The 21,368-nt window shown below is 37.9% G+C and overlaps 1 protein-coding gene across 4 annotated transcripts in view; it reads right to left on the bottom strand.

Moving 5' to 3' along the window:
- Positions 1 to 21,368, bottom strand: part of TLK1 (tousled like kinase 1) — a 154,127-nt gene that overhangs the window by 74,017 nt on the left and 58,742 nt on the right. For all 4 annotated transcript variants that reach the window (XM_032408318.1, XM_032408322.1, XM_032408325.1 and 1 more), the window contains one exon: positions 5,809 to 5,880. In XM_032408318.1, coding sequence (XP_032264209.1) covers positions 5,809 to 5,880 — 72 coding nt within the window. The remainder of the gene's footprint in view (positions 1 to 5,808; positions 5,881 to 21,368) is intronic.

Here is a 21,368-nt window from a genome sequence, read left to right as displayed (position 1 = left end):
AGTCTGCTTCTCCCTCTCCCTCTGCCGCTTGCCCTGCTTGTGGTCTCTCTCTCATTCTCAAATAAATAAAATGTTAAAATAAGTAAATAAATAAAAATAAACTGTTCAACATCAATGATTCAGGTTACACAGAAGAATTATAAAAGATGAATATTAAAGATTAAATTGAGGCAAAAATAAAATAATTTAACATGTGTTTGCTTTATCAACATTATTATGTAATATGCTGTATGTAAGGACACAGGTATAAATAGACTTAAATGTGCTTCTCCAACATTATTAAAGATGATGTAATTCAATCATTTATATTCGGTCACAAATATTTCAACCTTAGTAAGAAATAAAATAAGACAAAGTAACATAAAATACATCCTAGGACATCCAAAAGGAGAGGTAGGGAGGAGAGTTATGGTATAACTGTTCATTATAAATTCCAAATGAGCTACAAGGTAATTTATCTTAGCATCCTGAGGTAAAGATGAGTGGAGACGGCAAATACAAAGAATTTAGAGAAAGTTAGAGAAGGTCTTTGTGCTTAGTTAGAGATGGGTCCTTGAAGAAGAACTGCAAATAGGTGAATCAGGCAGATTTTAAAACTTGGAAAACACTGATAACCAAGAAATATGGGCTCCTTCTCTTATCCTCATAAAATAATCTGGACTTTTGGCCAGCAGACAATACGCACAGATCCTGTTTCCAACTCCTTCAGGCATTCTGAAACATTTAAAATAAGATGAATGGCCATCTCCCTCCATCCCCTGCAAACTCCCCTTCTGGTCCCTCCCATAAAATTTTCATCATTCTCACACCCACAACCAACTCATGATTCTTTCCTTCAGCTGATAAACTCTATTTCACTGTGGAGCAAGAGAAAGGTTATTAGGCTGGAAGTTTGCCCATCAGGGGAAAAGCTGTTCCCAGTTAATTCTGTCCACAATGAACCCTGCCCACCCAGGTTCTGGATCTCGGCATTTCATACCACCTCCCCAAAAAAGGTGTTAAGCTTGGTTCTATTTTCTCCTCTCTTTTCAGCACTTTCCTTGTCCTGTCGTCACAGCTCTGCTACAAGCCCTTCCCTATACATAATATGTCGAGCCTGTTAAGACTCTAGACACCATCTCCCTTATCATCAAGATTCTGCCGAGAGTAGTCAATATTTGCTGTCACTATTTCCTCACTATCCCAGCTCTCTTTAATGGGCTACAATCTAGTATCTTGCTCCCATTAGTCTACTAAAACTAAGCCTAAGTGACAATTCTTAGTCACTTTTTATAGTCATTATCTTAATTGACTTCTGTGACATTTAGTTCTACTCCTTATTCTCCCCTCTTTCTCCTCTTCTTCCTACAGTCTACACCTCCTTACCAGACTACTACTCTTACTCTAGCACGCTTACCTCGGCCTGCTAACATTTCCCAGCATTACACGCACTATCAAAATGAGTTCACCCACAGAAGCAGTTTTTAAACTTTTAGGTCCCAGGACTCCTCTACAAACTCTTAAAACTGTCAAGGATGCCTCAGAGCTTTGCATAGGCTATAACTATCGATATTTACTATTCTAGATGTTAAAACTAAAGAAGTTTTGAAACATCAGAATATACAAGTACACAATTCGTAAGTCAGGGTGATGATGTCATCATGTGTCATTACAGACTGGAAATTTTCACTGTAAACTCCAGAAAAAATGAAAGTTAAAAAGCCAGATATGTCTTAGCATTATTGTAAAAAAAAAAAAAAAAGGGGGGGGGGCAAATAATGCCATAACATTACTATAAAAATTGTTTTGACCCTGGGAAGCCCCAGAAAGACTCTCAGAGACCCACCCCCAGGAATCCTATGACCACTCAAAGTGGTCACCTGTGCCAAAAATTCCTCTAAGTCTTCATCTCTAACCTGACCTCTCTCCTGAGCTCCAGATAACTCCTACTGCCTATCTGAAGTACCATCTTCATTTGGTCAATTCACAGATGTTCAAACTCAGTGTTGTCCAGAACTTAATTCATTATCTTCTATGCCAAACCTATGTTTCTTCCTTCTGTGTTGTCTATTTTGGTCAAAGGCACTAACATTCACCTAAAGCTAGATACCTTTAAATAATCCTAGGCTCTTCCCTTTCCTTCTTTCCCCTCATTCAGTCATTAAACCATACTGATTCTACTACTATCTAGGGGAATCCGAGAGCTTGTCAGAAATGCAAACCCCCACCCCAGATCTATAGACAAAAGGAACTGTTGGTAATTCACTTGCACACTGAAGTTTGAGAAACATGGGCCTGGGGAGTAATACCATTAACCAAAGTTTGAGAATCTGAAGGGGAAGGCAGAGCCCAAAAGGTAAACTTGAGAACACTAATTAGAACCCTGTTTCCTCCTAATATTAAACTGTGGAAGTTGGGAGTTTTGTAAAGGAGACAATATTCCTTAACTAAATGATCTTCCCAATTTAGGTTTCATTCCCTCCAATTTTATCCTCTACACTACAAACTGGGGGAGCCTATTCATCTCTACTTTGCCTTTTGTTCCTTCTGTTTAAATGGCTCTCCATTATCTAGACAACAGTCCAAATTCCTTACTACGAAGTACAAGGACTTTCAAACCCTGACTCCTACCTATCTTTCACCATTCTTGCATAGCTTACCTATTCCAGAGGTCTTCAAACCAGTAGGCAGCTTGGTAAATTTTTTAAGCTTCTCAGGTGATCTAAAAGTGCACTAAGGGTTGAGAATCACTGCCTCATGTCTTGAACAGAACTACTTGCCATGCTTCCATGCAAAAGCAAAAGCGTATCCTAGTCTTTCTGCCTGTCTTCTTCTCGTACTTTACCCTTGTCTTCTGGGATGAATTCACAGCCTAACAACTCAACTATCCTCTCTCCTCTAAAGGAAGACTTGACTTTTTTCCCCCACCTTCTCCCCAGCAAAGATGGAATTAGGGGTTTCTTGCTCTTTGCTCCCATAGTACCTTGTGCTTACATCTATTATAGCATAGTCTACACTGTTTATGAAGCAGTTTGTCTGTCCTACTAGACAGTGATCTCATGTGAAGGTAGGGATTGCACTGTATTCATTTTTTTATATTCTCTTTGCTTGGGCACAGAGGCTAGAAGATAACACATATGTAATAAATGCTTACTGAAAACACAGTAAATTTTTGGAACATACTGAACAGACCTAGAATGATGTAAAATGAAGCAAAAACAGGACTGACACCTTCCTACCAACTAGGCAATTTCATTAACAAAGGGAAAAACCTTTCTGTTCTACAATTCTACATTTAGAAATAAAAGGCAAATCCATATAAGAAGTAATTCATATATAAACTGAAATGAAAAATTTTAATTGAAGTAGATTCAAAGGAGTTTAACAGTGAATATCAGATGCTTTTCAGTTTTAAAAGTAAAAAGCTAGAAAACAGAGGAGTTCTGGGCATCTGAAAGAGTACTGGGTGGGAGGAAAATGCCCAACTGAAGAAACAAAAGCTAAGATATGCATATTATTTATATTAAAATGTGGAAATAAATACCAAGAAGAAGAGCTGAAAGAATGAAGAGTGAGGTGGAGAGAAAAGCTATTTTTTTTTTTAAATAAACCTTCAGTACTATTTTTCATATAAACAAAAACTATTATTTAAGAAAATGTAATGGATCAGGGGACGGAGTACCAAAAGAATAAAATGACATCAGAGAACAATACTACATAAACTTTACTACTGGTGCACCAGGAAAGAAAGTAGTACTTGACCCTATAATTGTTCACGCCCACAACTTCACAACTTCACATAATGATCGACAAATACCTGTATTTTGAGGTGTGTAAAATTTCACCCCAAGGAAATTTGTTAAAGTATCTAGTATAGAAATAAAACCTGGAAATCATTTTCCAGATAAGTAGCTTCTTAAATGATAAGACAAAAAAATTGCTTCTTCAAATCTTAAGGAAAATGTATAAGCTGTAGTCATTTCCAAAATACTGTGCCACTTGACTTAACAATTTGTAAAAATTCTTGATGCTGAACACAGACCAGCAAAAGCCCCCAAATTTTTAAGATTTTCTATAAATGCTTCAAATATCAAAATTTCTATACAAATTAAGCAAAGTATATGCAATGCTTAACCGAATTGTACTTCACTGTAAATTACAGTATGGTCTTAAAAAAAAAATTTTTTTTTTAACTAAAAATACAATCAAAAGTGATTCTTGGAATTCTTTAAAGGGAAGTGGTACTTTCTTATAGACTGATTCCTTTGAAAAAATTAAAGCTGCATCTACAGCTTATATTGGGAGACTATAAAGAACACAGAAATACCTGTTACAGATGATCTAACTTTTACTATGTTTTGCTATAAAAAATCTGTCAAAAACATCAGATTTGGTGAAAAGAAAAGGGAAATATCTAAAATTATTTTATTGCCCTTCGTAACATAACAGCCTATGAAAGGAAAGGCATGTGAAGTTACTAAATAGACCAAAATGTGGAAATATCAAGAAATGTTCCAAAGTCCAGGAGATATAAAGTGAAAACATTCTTGATAGTTTCTAAAAAGCTGTACTTTGACTAAATCTAAACCTACAATTTTTAAGGACTTAATATAAGTGTGCTAATTTGAAAAAAAAACTAAACTGTGATAATCTGGTACTACAGGGGCTACTAACGCTTACCTCAAGGGAACCTACTGCGGATAAAGTCCCGTCACTTGCACAGTCCTTTCAGCTGCCTGCCAGTTGTCTCTGTGGAAGGGAAAGCCTGATGAGTGAAAACCCTATGCCACACTCCTTTGGAGTGTCAGGGTGCCTGCACAGTACTGCACAAAACTGTCTACCTAGAGAGATTCCTAGATGCTTTCAGTAACACAGGACTTAAAAAAATGCCACCTTTGATATTCTCTTTCCACTGAACACCAAAACCAAATGGCTAAGAGTTACTGAGTGCTAGACCTACTGGTGTTATCAAGGGGATATATCTATACTAACCCAAGTAGAAAAAAGACCAAAATGGATCAAAGAGAAACAAGTTAACATTGAAGGGAAAACACACACACAAACACACACACACACACACACACACACACGCATGCATTGAAAAGTAACAGAAGTCTATAATCTGAGCAAAGGACATATTGTAAGGTTGTAGCCACAAAAAGTGATGTTACAGCATCAAGTGAATGCTAAAACCCAAAGAACTTCCTGTATACATATTTCAAACAGATGCCATCAAGTGTATCATGCTCAATGTTAACTGTACCATGGATCTAAATACCTACTTGTAAAATTCCATGTATGTTCTTAGTGGGGTCGGTAAGTGGGTGGGAGGAGAGAGGATTTTCCAGATATTTTTAAATATGAAAAATGAAAACCAACGGCATGAAATTCGACAAGAAATTTCAAAAAGAAAAAAATGTATTATCTACATCTCAGAAAGTAAACAAACCCTTACTCAGAACCAAGCTAAGAGGGAAGTATAACAAAAAATAATAGAAAACTGTAAACACAGTTCAAAAACCACTTTCGCCTACTAGAATTATGAATGGCTAGTAACTGTCTTCCATTAAGAACATCTATACCACTAATGTAGAAATTCAACTACGTCACCAAAGAAACTATATTTTCTTTCTAATGCCAAATAGTCTTCAGTCTGAATACTGTGCTTCATAAGGCAGAACAAAATGTTCCTACCAAAAACTTTAGCATTAACCTTTACCACAAGGATTGCTGGGGGGGGGTTGGGGGCAGGAGGAAAAACTATTAAAAGAAAAAAGGTGATTCCAGCTTTTACTTTAATAGCACCATATTTAAAATGAAGTTACTTACCTCAGATTCTTTGTCACTTAAAGATCCCAAGCTTCCAAAACTGTGATTAGAACTTTCATTATTTGTTGAGGCCTGTTAAAAATTTTTAAAAAGGTAAAAATTAGGAGTAATTTTAGATGAAACATACTATAAGGTAAATAATCTACATTCATAAATGAAAATAAAGTATGATTCCTTTAAGTAAGGAAGTTAAATGAAGTAAAAATAAGAAATATCAGGGTGCATGGGTGGCAGAGTCAGTTAAGTGACCAACTCTTGGTTTCGGCTAGGGTCCTGATCTCAGGGTCATAAGTTCAAGCCCTGTGTCAGGCTCTGTGCTCAGCCCGGTGTCTGCTTGAGATTCTCTCTGCCTTTCCCTCTGCCCCTCTCGTGTATGCTCTCTCTAAAATAAATAAATAAATCTTAAAAATAAGAAATATCAATTACTTAACACTACAAATATCTTGGAAAGTTTTACCAAATCAATAAAGATCTGTGTTTCAGGAACTGAGTTGTTTTAGCTGATTTTTTAGAATACCAAATTCAGGAGCAAAGGAACTGGGCTATTACTAGGATAACAAGATCCCTAAAATTACAACCCAATACATAAAAACTGATGCTTCCTTTAACCAAAAGTATTATTTGTGCTCCTTAATTCCCTTCACAATCTCATCAAATTCTATCATATCCCATCCACACCCCTCTGCCTCTCTTTATATTAACAAACTGGACAATCCCTGGTTTTTTGTTTGTTTTGGTTTAGTCTTTCAAGAAAATCTTTTACCATCTCTACCATTTTAATTGCTTCACCCAAGAGTTTCTACATTTCCTTTCCATTATTTTTAGACAGTGACCAAGAGAAATGAGCTATCATTTTGTAGGATGACATCAGCTATGTTTCCAATATGTTTCTATGATGCTCATTATTTTGTAGACTTTTTGGACCATCAGTAACAAATCAATGTCTTCCAGTAATGTTTAGATCAGAGGATGACATGCTATGGCATACACATGAAAGATGATGCATGAATGACCTTCGTGTACAGGCAGGCCACCTGATATCCCTGTTTTCCTGCAACTTAAGAGTAGGTGCTACCACCAGGTATTTACCCCGAAGATACAAATGTAGTGATTCAAAGGGGCATCTGCACCCCAATGTTTATAGCAGCAATGTCCACAATAGCCAAACTATGGAAAGAGCTCAGATGTCCATCGAAAGATGAATGGATAAAGATGTGTGTGTGTGTACACACACACACACACACACACACTAGAATACTACTCAGTCATCAAAAAAAAAGAAATCTTGCCATTTGGAACAACGTGGATGGAACTAGAGGGTATTATACGCTAAGTGAAATAAGTCATCAGAGAAAGACAATTATCAAACAATCTCACTCATATATGGAATTTAAGAAACAAAACAAAGGATCATAAGGGAAGGGAGGGAAAATAAAACAAGACGAAATCAGAGAGGGAAACAAACCATAAGAGACTCTTAATCATAGGAAACAAATTGAGGGTTGCTGGAGGGGAGAAGGGTGGGAGAGATGGGGTAACTGAGTGATGGACATCAAGGCAGGCACGTGATATAACGAGTACTGGGTGTTATATAAGACTGATGAATCAATGATCTCTACCTCTGAAACTAATAATGCATTATATGTTAATTAACTGAATTTAAATTTAAAAAACAAAAAACAAAGTTCTGGAATGGGGGAAAAAAGATAAGAGTAGGTGCTAATCCCACTATTAAAAGGTTGGAAATTGGCCTACAATTACCCTTAGGCTAACTTCTAAACTGATGACTCTGAGTCATTAGATACATGTCTAGTACTATGCTGGACAACCTAAAGGCTGTTTTCAACATAAACCAGGACTCGAACTGATTAATATTCCAGCACTATCTGGAGGAAGGTATAATCTAATTAGAGCAAGATTATCAAACTTGAAACAAAACAAACCATAAACAGCAATTAACAAGTGGTAAATTAGATTCAGGGAAAACAGAGGCCACGCCAATATTTTTGAGCATCCCTAAATCCTCAGATAAAAATACAAACCCCAAACCAACAGACAACATTTACAACAAAACTGGCTGACAAGGAATCTCCATGAGTTCCCCCCAGATAGCAGGTGGAGACAAATCACCAATAACCACAGGACCTGTGTCATATGAGAGGAAGCAAAAGGAAACAGAGTATCTGTCAGATCTGAGAATAGAGACACTGAAAATAGCAATTTGAGTACAAAAGCTCTAACTCAAAGGGTTTCTCCTTTCAAATAATGATTTAGTATATAAGAGGTCCATGGTGAACTCTGAAGAAGTTGGAGCAATCTAGCCTCTATGAACTAGTTGCAACAATCTAGCCTCTATTGAGCACAACTGGTACAATGAAGATAAAGGAAGGAGAATATTCAGATAAAAGCAAGGAAGGGAGCAAAGCCTAGAAATTTCAGAAAGCAAATGCCACACTTCTGAAGAGTGCCCTAAAACAATAGCAGAAGGAGCTCTGTAAGAAAAGCCATTCTAAACCACAAAAATGTAAACAACAGAAAATGATTAGGTCAATCCCATGAAGTTATTATAAGGAAAGAAAAAAAGAAAAAAAAGAAGATACGTAATAACATCCTAATAATGAAACCACACCAAGAACACACACCCATAAAATAGGTGAAAATTGTAACCTACTATTTTAAAATGAGATAAAAAACATTACAAAAATGACTCAAGACATGAAAGAACAACATAAACCAAATTTCAAAAAACTCAGGTTTAGGTTAACAAAACTCAGGAAAACATCAGAAATGGGGGGGGAAAAAGTTTCAGAAATGAAGACTAAGCCTGAATGAACTTGAGAGAAAACACATACAACATATATCCACTGAACATTTATCCAAATGAAGGGATAAAAGAGAAGGCAACAACTAATGAAGCAATAAAAATTCAACATTCAAGTAAAAGAAGTCTTTAAAGACCACTACCATAAAAAAATAGTGAAAGCTATAATGCAAGAAAATGCCCTTGAAAATTAAAAGTTTTTTGAAACTGCTGACTGAAAAAGCATGACGTACACCTAATACCAACCCAGAAAGCCAACATCAAACTTTTCCAAGGCAACACTATATGCCAGAAGAAAATGGAGTAATATATTTAAGATACTCAAGAAAATATAAATGAAGTGTTTTATATTCAGTAAAATTGCTCTTGAACACATAGAAGGCACAGATAAACTGTTACCAAATGCTGGAGATCAGGAAATACGGCTCCTACGAGCCTTCCAAAAGAACCTAGAGAATAAGTGTTAGATAACCAAAAAGAACCTACCTAAGAACTAACAGCAAGCAATAATATGATCTACTTGTTGGTAAAGATTGGCGCGCCTGGGTGGCTCAGTCATTAAGCATCTGCCCTTGGCTCAGGTCATGATCTCAGGGTCCTGGGATTGAGCCCTGCCTCGGGCTCCCTGCTCAGCAGGAAGCCTGCTTCTGCCTCTCCCACTCCCCCTGCTTGTGTTCCTGCTCTCGCTGTCTCTCTAATAAATAAATACAGTCCTAAAAAAAAAAAAAAAAAAAAAAAAAAAGATTAAATGAGAAGTACATGGAAGAGAGTATAAATAATGGCTAAATGTATGCAAAATTGTTAATAATAAAATATTTTTTAAAATAGGAGATGGAAGTTTATGGAAAGCACAAGCAAAAAAAAATTTAACTGTTTTCAGTAATCACTTTGGTCACTGTAACAGTATAACTATTGTTACTCAGACTGCTGTAAGATGAAGAAAGGAGTAAATAATTATGTGACATTCTAATTCTATCATCTGCTTTATGTCCTTGAGAACCACAACTCTTAGTATAGAAGAAGAGACATAACAAAAAAACTTGTTAGTTCTGATTTGAATTGGAGGTATCAATATATATTCATGAAGTATTTTTACCTTTTAAAACAAAAAATATAATATTCTATCACAAGTAATAGAATATCTCATCATACCAATATTCCCACAGATAACTATATATTCTGGAAAAAAATATAAAAAACAACTACGTGGGGGCACCTGGGTGGCACAGTCGGTTAAGCATCTGACTCTAGGTTTCAGCTTAGGTCATGATCTCCAGGCTGTGAGACTGAGCCCCGTGTCAGACTCTATGCTCAGCACAGTCTGCTTAAGACTCTCTCTCCCTCTCCCTGTGCCTCTCCCCCAAGTGCTCGTGCATGCTCACTCTCTCTCTCTCTGAAATAAATAAATCTTAGAGGCGCCTGGGTGGTTCAGTCGTTTAACCATCTGCCTTCAGCTCAGGTAATGATCCCAGGATCCTAGGATCGAGCCTCATATCAGGCTCCCCGCTCAACGGGGAGTCTGCTTCTCCCTCTCCCTCTGCCCTTCTCCCCTGCTCATGTGCTCTCTCACACATGCACTCTCTCTTAAATAAAATCTTAAAATAAATAAATCTTAAAAAAACAAAAACAAAAACAAAAACCAACTACCTGAAGGCACTTGAGAGCAACCAAAAGTAGGCAGAATTTGGATAGGAGACAACATTTGGAAAAAGGGAATAGAACTCGGTGTTTTTACAGCTTTTGCCTGAAGAAAGGTCCCTAGTCTGAGCAGCATGGAGCAGCTTGAATTTGGATCAAAATATGCAGTCTTACTGGCTTGAAAGACCAGAGTTTAGAGCTACTGCACCAGTCAGAAAGTGAGAGGGCATATACTGGAAATCAACTGCAAAAACAAGAGTTCCATATTCTGCATATTAACTCTACCCATGTCTATGGCTGATCATTAATATATACATGGGTGAAACACTCTAAGCAGTCCAAATACTTAAACAATTGAGCAGAGTAGTCAGCCACCATCCTCTGTGAGGAGAAATAGCTTGGAGTTTAGTCCAGCCAAGTTAATTGTTTTCTAATAATACAAATAATAACCAAAAAATCAACACTCTCCAAAAGAATATACCAAATCCCAGAGTCATTACAATGTGTTATTCACAATGTGAAGAATGAAATACAAAATTTCTAAACATTCTCAAAGAAAGAAGAAAATGTGACACATATTCAAAAAAAAAGACAACCAAAAGAGATCAACCATAAGTCACTCAGATATTGAAATTAGCAAAGATCTCAAAGCAGCTACTCTAAGTATGCTCAAGATGACAAAAGAGAATATACTTGCAATAAATGGACAAATTGGAAATTTCAGAAAAGAAATAAAAATATAAAAAAAGAACCAAATGTAAATCCCATGACTGAAAAATTCACTCTCTAAAATAAAAAAATTCAATGGATGGGCTTAACATCAAAATGGAGAAAGTACTGAAGACAGAGCTAAGAAAATTATTCAAACTAAAAAATACAGAGAAAAAAATATTGAAAAAGAGTAGTCTGGGGGCGCCTGGGTGCCTCAGTCGTTGGGCGTCTGCCTTCGGCTGGGGTCACGACCTCAGGGTCCTAGGATCGAGCCCCGCATTGGGCTCCCCGCTTCTCCCTCTCCTGCTTCCCCCGCTTGTGTTCCCTCTCTCACTGCCTCTCTCTCTGTCAAATAAATAAAATCTTTAAAAAAAAAAAAAAAGCTGTCTGTTGGACACTGTCGCAGTCTAACATACATGTATTTGGAGTCACAGGAGAGAAAAATGGGCACAAAAAATATTTGAAGAATAGCCTGAAAATTCTAAAATTTGGTTAAAGACATAAATTTACAGATTGAAGCAGCTCAACGATTCCTCCAAGCAGAAGTACAAAGAAAACCATATCTAAGTACAATACGATAACACCTCACACCTATTAGAATTGCTATTATTTAAAAGATAAAAAATAGGGTGTTGGCAAGGATGTGGAGAAAAGGGACCCCTTGGCCACTATTGGCGAGAATGTATACTGGTACAGCCACTATGGAAAACAGCATAGAGCAGGGTACCTGGCTGGCTCAGTTGGTGGAGCATGTGGCTCTAGGTTTCGGGGGCATGAGCTGGAGCCCCATGCTGGGTATAGAGATTACTTAAATAAACTTAAAAAAAAAAAAACCAGTATGGAGGTTCCTCAAAAATATCAAAAATACAATTACCATATGACCCAGCAATTCCACTTCTAGGTATTCATCCAAAGAAAATCAAACACTAATTCAAAAAGATATCTGCACCCTATGTTCACTACAGCATTATTTACAATAGCCAAGACATGGAAGCAACCTAAGTGACCATCAATGGAGGACTGGATAAAGAAAATGTGGTATACATACATACAAGGGAATATTAGCCATAAAAAAAGAAGGAAATCTTGCCATTTGCAACAACATGGATGGACCCTGACAGCATTATACTAGGTGAAATAAGTCAAAGAAAGACAAAAGTTTATGATCTCACTTATATGTGGAACCTTAAAAACAAACAAACAAAAAAACAAAACCCAAGCACACAGCCACAGAGAATAGATTAGTAGTTGCCAGAAGCAGGGGGGCTGCGGTGGGTGAAATGGATAAAAGAAGTCAAAAGATACAAACTTCCAGTTACAACATAAATAAGTGCTGGGATAACATAAATGACACTATGGTGACTATAGTTAATAATACTATATTGCATACATGAAAACTGCTAAGAGATTAAATCTTAAAAGTTCTCATCACAAGAAAAAAATTGTAACTGGGTGGTGACATATTCACTAGACTTACTGTGGTGATCATTTTGCAATATATACAAATATGGAATTATGTTGTACAACGAAACTAATATAATGTTACATGGCAATTATACATCAATAAAAAATTAATCCACTAAAAATTTTTTAAAAAGAAAAAAATTGGGGGGCACCCGAACAGCTCAGTTGGTGGAGTGTGCAATTCCTGATCTCAGGGTTGTGAGTTCAAGCCCCATGTTAGGTGTAGGGATTACTTAAAAATAAAATCTTTCAGAAAAATACATAAAAAGAAAGAAAAAGAAAAAAATCTTGAAAGCCGCCAGAAAAAGAGAACATATTGTATATGTAAGGACAAAAGGATATGACTGACTACTATCTTGTTGTGAAAATTATTACAGGCCAGATTTAACCTCTGGAAATGTGAGACAGAACTATGGATTGAGGCACGTAAGGCACAGTGAGGAAATAGAAGGTACTAAAAGCAAGTCTACACACTAACTGAAGAGACCCTTACCCCCTTTCCATGCTCAATTCCAGACACTTAGTACCCAAACATACTCCACAGATAGAAAACTATATAATTTCTCCCTAGGAAAGCAGAGCATCTCAAGATATAAGACTTATACATAGGAGGAATCGAAAATCTCTCAGAAAAATGACCCAGCCATGTCATCTTATGCAAAAGCTATTGGTCAATAAGCCCTACCTACTTATACAAAGCTTCCAAAAAGTGTTCAGCGCCTAATGCATGTATATCAACAAAGCCCAACAGCACCACATATCTGAAGAAATACAAACAAAAAGTTAAAACAAGTCCATAAGAAATAAAGACAACCAAGGGAGCACAAAAAAAACTTCAAACAAAAATAAAACCATTACTAAATATCCTAATAATATCAAACTATAAAAATGAAACATTTAGAGAACCACGACCAAAAAAAGGAAAAAAAAAAAACTGGAAAAAGAAAATATAATAGCTAAAATAAAAAGAAAAAAAAAATGTATGGATTCAAAGATAAAGTTGAAGAAATATTCCCAGAAAGAGACCAAAAAAAAAAAAAAAAAGAAAACTAGAATCAGTTCAAGAGGTCTTGGTCCAAATAATGAGAGTTCCAGAAAAAAAGAGTAAGAAAATCCAGGTGGGGAAATTATCAAAGAAGTAATTCAAGAAAACTTTTCTTTTCTAGAACTGGAAAGCATGAGTTTCTGCATTGAAGGACATGCTTTTTTTTTTTTTTTTTTTAATTCAAGTTAACTATATGTTGGTTCCAGGACTGAAGGGCATACTTTGGACCAAGTATACTGGTTCAAGAAGACCCACACCAAGGCCCATCATAATAAAATATTTTAAATGACAGGGATTAAAAAGAAGATCCTAAAAGCTTTTAGGGAAGAATAAACAGGTAACTCACAAAGGATCAGGAATCAGAATGGTATTGGAATGTTCAGCAGTAACTTTGCAAGCTAGAGGGCAATGGAACAATACCTTCAAAATTCTAATAAAACGATTTCCAACCTAGAATTCTATATGCAGACAACCAAGGGGAGGAGGAAAATATGCAAGGTCCCAAAAATGTAACTATTCATTTACCTTTCCTCAGGAAATAACGAGACAATCTGTTCCACCAAAGCAAAGGAATAAACCAAGAAAGAGAAAGAGATGGCATACAGGAAGCAGAGCTCAAACACAGGACAGACACAAAAGGAATTCCCATGATAGTCAAGAAGGGAAATTCCAAGATGACAGGCATCCAGTAGAAAGAGAGAACAACTATCCTAAAGAAGAACAGAACAACAAAACCTCAGGGAGGATATCTAAAGAAAAATAAGAAAAAAATTAAGAACAACTTCTATTTGAAAATAATGAGAGATTTGTACATCTCTGCTGGAAAGTATTGGATGCTTCCACTGAATACTTTAAAGACATAACTCAACCATAAACTCCAGGGAAAACAAAGTTGCATATTTGTATGAATCCATTTATATGAAATGTTCAGAAGAGGCAAATCCATAGAGACAGATAACAGACAAATGGTTGCCAGGGCTAAAGTGTGGGGTAGGAGAGCAGGAGAATGGGATGTTGCTGCTAATGTGTATGGGGTTTCTTTTCGGGGTGATAAAAATATTCTGGAATTAGACAGTGGTGATAGCTGCACAACTTAGTGATATACTAAAAACCCCTAAAATGTACACTTTAAAATGGATCAATTTTATGGCATATGAACTGTATCTCAATACAAAAAGATTATAAAAGTTTCAAATTATTGAGGAGAAAGGAGCACAGAGGGGGTAAGAAAGCTTGATAAAACTTCCTACACAGGGCGGAGCAAGATGGGGACGGAGTAGGAGACCTGGATTTCATCTGGTCTCAGGAATTCAGCTGGATAGAGATCAAACCATTCTGAACACCTACGAACTCAACAGGAGATCGAAGAAAAGAATAGCAACAACACTCTGAACAGAAAAGCGACCACTTTCTGGAAGGTAGGACGTGCGGAGAAGTGAATCCGAGGTGATATTTGGGGAAGAGAGACGGCGGGGGAGGGGGCCTACGTCAGCTGTTTCTGGAAAGTGACAGAGTCCCAGAGCACAAAAACGGAACTTTTAGAAGTCCGCTCCGCTGAGGGACGCTGCTCCAGTGGCTAAGCAAGGGGTGGAACCCTCGCGGGACAGTGTGGTCTCAGAACCCTCGGGGTCACAGAAAGACCGGGGGTGCCTGAGTGCGGCAGAGCTCCCAGGTATCAGAGCGGGGAAGCCGGCTGCAGAGACGGAGCTGAGGCGCGGGCTCTCAGCTCGGGGTTGCCATAAACTGTGATCCGGGGCACAGTCGGGCCACTGCTCCTCCAGCAGGGACCCAACAAGCGGCAGATCCAGGGAGACTCCCCATCCTCACCCGGGAGGAGCGGCGCGGGAGCACACCGCAGGGATCTGCTGGGTTTGGAGACTCCACATGGGGTCGTGCGCCAGAGATAGAAACGCGCGGTCACAGGCCAGGTGAGCACGGAGTAGGGCCAGAGACCAGGCAGACGGGAGTGACTGACTGCTTTTCTCTGGGGCTCACCAAGGAGTGGGGCCCCGAGTTCTCAGCTCCTCCAGGGCGGAGAGGGAGGCCGCCATTTTCACTCTCGTCCTCCAAAGCTGCACTGAAAGCTTGCAGGGAACAAAAGCTCCCAAGAGCATATCCGAGCAGATTGCTTAGCCCAGACGCGCAGGGGCAGGGCAATTCCGCCTCCAGCAAAGACATTTGGGAACCACGGCAACAGGCCCCTCCCCCAGAAGATCAGCAAGAATAGCCAGCCAAGACCAAGTTTACCGACAAATGAGAACGGCAGAACGCCAGAGCTAGGGGAATACTGCACATAGAATCCATCGCTTTTTTTACCATGATTCTTTAGTCTTTCAAAGTTAATTTTTTTTTAAACTTTTTTTTTTTGAATTTTTCTTTTTCCCTTTTTCAAACATCTTATCAATCCCTTTTTTAAAAAACAATTTTATTTTTCATTTTTAGAGTCCTATTCTATCCCTTCATAGTAGTTACCCTTATTTTTGGCATATATATATAAGTTGTTCTCTCTTTAAAATTTTGAGATACAGTTTCTTCTAACAAATAAAAATATACCCTAAATCTCTAGTGTATCGCTTTGTTCTAGTCTCCTGCCTGATCACATTCTCTCCCTTTTTTTTTTAAATCCTCTTCCTTCTTTTTTCAAACAACTTCTTATCAATTCCTGTTATAAAATTTTTTATAATTTTCATCTTTACAATCATATTCCATCCCTTCATTGTATCAACCCTTATTTTTGTACATATATAAATTTTTCTTTAAAATTTTGGGAGACACTTTCTTCTAACAGACCAAAATACACCCAAAATCTAGTTTGTGGCACTGATCTATGCACCAGCCTGATCATATTTGATCATATTCTGTATTTTTGTTTTGTTCTGTTTTTGTTTGTTTTTACCTTTTTCTTTTTTCTTTCTTTCCCTTTCTTTTCCCCCGGTTTCAGGTCTTTTCTGATTTGTTTAGAGTATATTTTCTGGGGACGTTGTTACCCTGTTAGCATTTTGTTCTCTCATTCATCTATTCTCCTCTGGACAAAATGACAAGATGGAAAAAATCACCTCAACAAAAAGAACAAGAGGAAGTACTGACTGCCAGGGACCTACTCAATACGGACATTATTACGATGTCGGACCTAGAGCTCAGAATGATGATTTTAAAGACACTAGCTGGGCTTGAAAAAAGCATGGAAGTTATTAGAGAAACGCTTTCTGGAGAAATAAAAGAACTAAAATCTAACCAAGTTGAAATCAAAAAGACTATTAACGAGGTGCGATCAAAAATGGGGGCACTAACTGCTAGGATAAATGAGGCAGAAGAGAGAATCAGTGATATAGAAGACCAAATGATGGAAAATAAAGAAGCTGAGAAAAAGAGAGAGAAACAACTACTGGATCACGAGGGCAGAATTCGAGAGATAAGTGATACCATAGGACGAAACAACATTAGAATAATTGGGATCCCAGAAGAAGAAGAAAGAGAGAGAGGGGCAGAAGGTATATTGGAGCAAATTATAGCAGAGAACTTCCCTAATTTGGGGAAGGAAACAGGCATCAAAATCCAGGAGGCACAGAGAACCCCTCTCAAAATCAATAAAAACAGGTCAACACCCCGACATCTATTAGTAAAACTTACAAGTCTCAGAGACAAAGAGAAAATCCTGAAAGCAGCTCGGGACAAGAGATCTGTAACCTACCGTGGTAGAAACATTAGATTGGCAACAGACCTAACCACAGAGACCTAGCAGGCCAGAAAGGACTGGCGTGATACATTCAGAGCACTAAACAACAAAAATATGCAGCCAAGAATACTATATCCAGCTAGGCTGTCATAGAAAATAGAAGGAGAGATAAAAAGCTTCCAGGACAAACAAAAACTAAAGGAATTTGCAAACACGAAATCATCTCTACAAGAAATATTGAAAGGGGTCCTCTAAGCAAAGAGAGAGCCTAAAAGCAACATAGACCAGAAAGGATCACAGACAATATACAGTAACAGTCACCTTACAGGCAATATAATGGCACTAAATCTGTATCTTTCAATAGTTACCCTGAATGTAAATGGGCTAAATGCCCCAATCAAAACAAAGGCTATCAGATTGGATTTTAAAAAAGAAGACCCATCGATATGCTCTCTGCAAGAGACTCATTTTAGGCCCAAAGACACCCCCAGATTGAAAGTGAGGGGGTGGAAAACCATTTACCATGCTAATATACACCAAAAGAAAGCTGGGGTGGCAATCCTTATATCAGACAAATTAGATTTTAAACCAAAGACTGTAATAAGAGATGAGGAAGGACACAAATCCTACTTAAAGGGCCTATCCAACAAGAGGATCTAACAATTGTAAATATCTATGCCCCTAATATGGGAGCAGCCAGTTATATAAGGCAATTAATAACAAAAGCAAAGAAACACAATGACAACAATACAACAATAGTGGGGGACTTTAACACCCCCCTCACTGAAATGGACAGATCATCTAAGCAAAAGATCAACAAGGAAATAAAGACTTTAAATGACACACTGGACCAAATGGACTTCACAGACATATTCAGAAAATTCCACCCCAAAGCAAAAGAATACACATTCTTCTCTAGTGCCCATGGAACATTCTGCAGAATCGATCACATCCTAGGTCACAAATCAGGTCTCAACCAGTACCAAAAGACTGGGATTATTCCCTGCATATTTTCAGACCACAATGCTTTGAAACTAGAACTCAATCACAAGAGGAAAGTCGGAAAGAACTCAAATACATGGAGGCTAAAGAGCATCCTACTAAAGAATGAATGGGTCAACCAGGAAATTAAAGAAGAATTTTAAAAATTCATGGAAACCAATGAAAATGAAAACACAACTGTTCAAAATCTTTGGGATGCAGCAAAGGCAGTCCTAAGAGGAAAGTATATAGCAATACAAGCCTTTCTCAAGAAACAAGAAAAGTCTCAAAGTACACAACCTAACCCTACACCTAAAGGAACTAGAGAAAAAAACAGCAAATAAAGCCTAAACCCAGCAGGAGAAGAGAAATAATAAAGATCAGAGCAGAAATCAATAAAATAGAAACCAAAAGAACAGGAGAACAGATCAACAAAACAAGGAGCTGGTTCTTGGAAAGAATTAACAAGATTGATAAACCCCCGGCCAGACTTATCAAAAAGAAAAGAGAAATGACCCAAATCAACAAAATCATGAGATCACAACCAACACCAAAGAAATACAAACAATTATAAGAACATATTATGAGCAACTCTATGCAAGCAAATTAGATAACCTGGAAGAAATGGACGCATTCCTAGAGATGTATCAACTACCAAAACTGAACCAGGAAGAAACAGAAAACCTGAACAGACCCATAACCACTAAGGAAATTGAAACAGTCATCAAAAATCTCCCAACAAACAAAAACCCAGGGCCAGATGGCTTCCCAGGGGAATTCTACCAAACATTTCAAGAAGAATTAATACCTATTCGTCTGGAACTGTTCCAAAAAATAGAAATGGAAGGAAAACTTCCAAACTCGTTTTATGAGGCCAGCATTACCTTGATCCCAAAACCAGACAAAGACCCCATCAAAAAGGAGAATTACAGCCTTGATGAACACGGATGCAAAAATTCTCACCAAAATACTAGCCAATAGGATCCAACAGTACATTAAAAGTATTATTCACCATGACCAAGTGGGATCTATCCCTGGGCTGCAAGGTTGGTTTAACATCTGCAAATCAATCGTGATACAATACGTTAACAAAAGAAAGAACAAGAATCATATGATCCTCTCAAAAGATGCAGAAAAAGCATTTGACAAAGTACAGCATCCTTTCTTGATCAAAACTCTTCAGAGTATAGGAATAGATGGTACATACCTTAATATCATAAAAGCCATCTATGAAAAACCCCCAGCGAATATCATTCTCAATGGGGAAAAACTGAGAGCTTTCCCCCTAAGGTCAGGAACGCGGGAGGGATGTCCACTATCACCACTGCTATTCAACATAGTATTAGAAGTCCTAGCCACAGCAATCAGACAACAAAAAGAAATAAAAGGCATCCAAATCAGCAAAGAAGTCAAACTCTCACTGTTTGCAGATGATAAGATACTTTATGTGGAAAACCCAAAAGACTCCACTCCAAAACTGCTAGAACTCATACAGGACTTCAGTAAAGTGGCAGGATAGAAAATCAATGCACAGAAATCAGTGGCATTCCTATACACCAACAATAAGAGAGAAGAAAGAGAAATTAAGGAGTCGATCCCATTTACAATTGCACCCAAAACCATAAGACACCTAGGAATAAATCTAACCAAAGAGGCAAAGGATCTGTACTCAGAAAACTATAAAATACTCATGAAATAAACTGAGGAAGACACAAAGAAATGGAAAAATGTTCCATGCTCATGAACTGGAAAAACAAATAATTGTGAAGATGTCAATGCTACCTAGAGCAATCTACAGACTCAATGCAATCCCCATCAAAATACCATCCACTTTTTTCAAAGAAATGGAACAAATAATTCTAAAATTTGTATGGAACCAGAAAAGACCCCGAATAGCCAGAGGAGTGTTGAAAAAGAAAAGCAAACCTGGCGGCATCACAATTCCAGACTTCCAGCTCTATTACAAAGCTGTCATCATCAAGACAGTATGGTACTGGCACAAAAACAGACACAGAGGTCAATGGAACAGAATAGAGAGCCCAGAAATCGACCCTCAACTCTAAGGTCAACTAATCTTCGACAAAGCAGGAAAGAGTGTCCAGTGGAAAAAAGACAGTCTCTTCAACAAATGGTGTTGGGAAAATTGGACAGCCACATGCAGAAGAATGAAACTGGACCATTTCCTTACACCACACACAAAAATAGACTCCAAATGGTTGAAAGACCTAAGTGTGAGACAGGAGTCCATCAAAATCCTAAAGGAGAACACAGGCAGCAACCTCTTCGACCTCAGCCACAGCAACTTCTTTCCAGAAACATCGCCAAAGGCAAGGGAAGCAAGGGCAAAATGAACTATTGGGACTTCATCAAGATAAAAAGCTTTTGCACAGCAAAAGAAACAGTCAACAAAACCAGAAGACAACAGACAGAATGGGAGAAGATATTTGCAAATGACATATGAGATAAAGGGCTAGTATCCAAAATCTATAAAGAACTTCTTAAACTCAACACCCAAAGAACAAATAATCCAATCAAGAAATGGGCAGAAGACATGAACAGACATTTTTCCAAAGAAGACATCCAAATGGCCAACAGACACATGAAAAAGTGCCCAACATCGCTTGGCATCAGGGAAATCCAAATCAAAACCTCAATGAAATACCACCTCACACCAGTCAGAATGGCTAAAATTAACAAGTCAGGAAACGACAGATGTTGGCGGGGATGCGGAGAAAGGGGAACCCTCCTACACTGTTGGTGGGAATGCAAGCTGGTGCAACCACTCTGGAAAACAATATGGAGGTTCCTCAAAAAGTTGAAAATAGAGCTACCATACAATCCAGCAATTGCACTACTGGGTATTTACCCCAAAGATACAAATGTGGGGATCCGGAGGGGTACGTGCACCCTGATGTTTATAGGAGCAATGTCCACAATAGCCAAACTGTGGAAAGAGCCAAGATGTCCATCGACAGATGAAGAGATAAAGAAGATGTGGTGTATATATATACAATGGAATATTATGCAGCCATCAAAAGGAATGAGATCTTGCCATCTGCAATGACGTGGATGGAACTGGAGGGTGTTATGCTGAGTGAAATAAGTCAATCAGAGAAAGACATGTATCATATGACCTCACTGATATGAGGAATTCTTAATCTCAGGAAACAAACTGAGGGTTGCTGGAGTGGGGGGTGGGGTGGGAGGGATGGGGTGGCTGGGTG

The sequence above is a fragment of the Phoca vitulina genome, unplaced genomic scaffold (assembly GCF_004348235.1).
Source record: "Phoca vitulina isolate PV1807 unplaced genomic scaffold, GSC_HSeal_1.0 scaffold1, whole genome shotgun sequence".
NCBI classification, from domain to species: domain Eukaryota; kingdom Metazoa; phylum Chordata; class Mammalia; order Carnivora; family Phocidae; genus Phoca; species Phoca vitulina.
The sequence above is the reverse complement of the archived record's forward strand: the minus strand, read 5'-3'. Positions and strand labels throughout refer to the sequence as shown.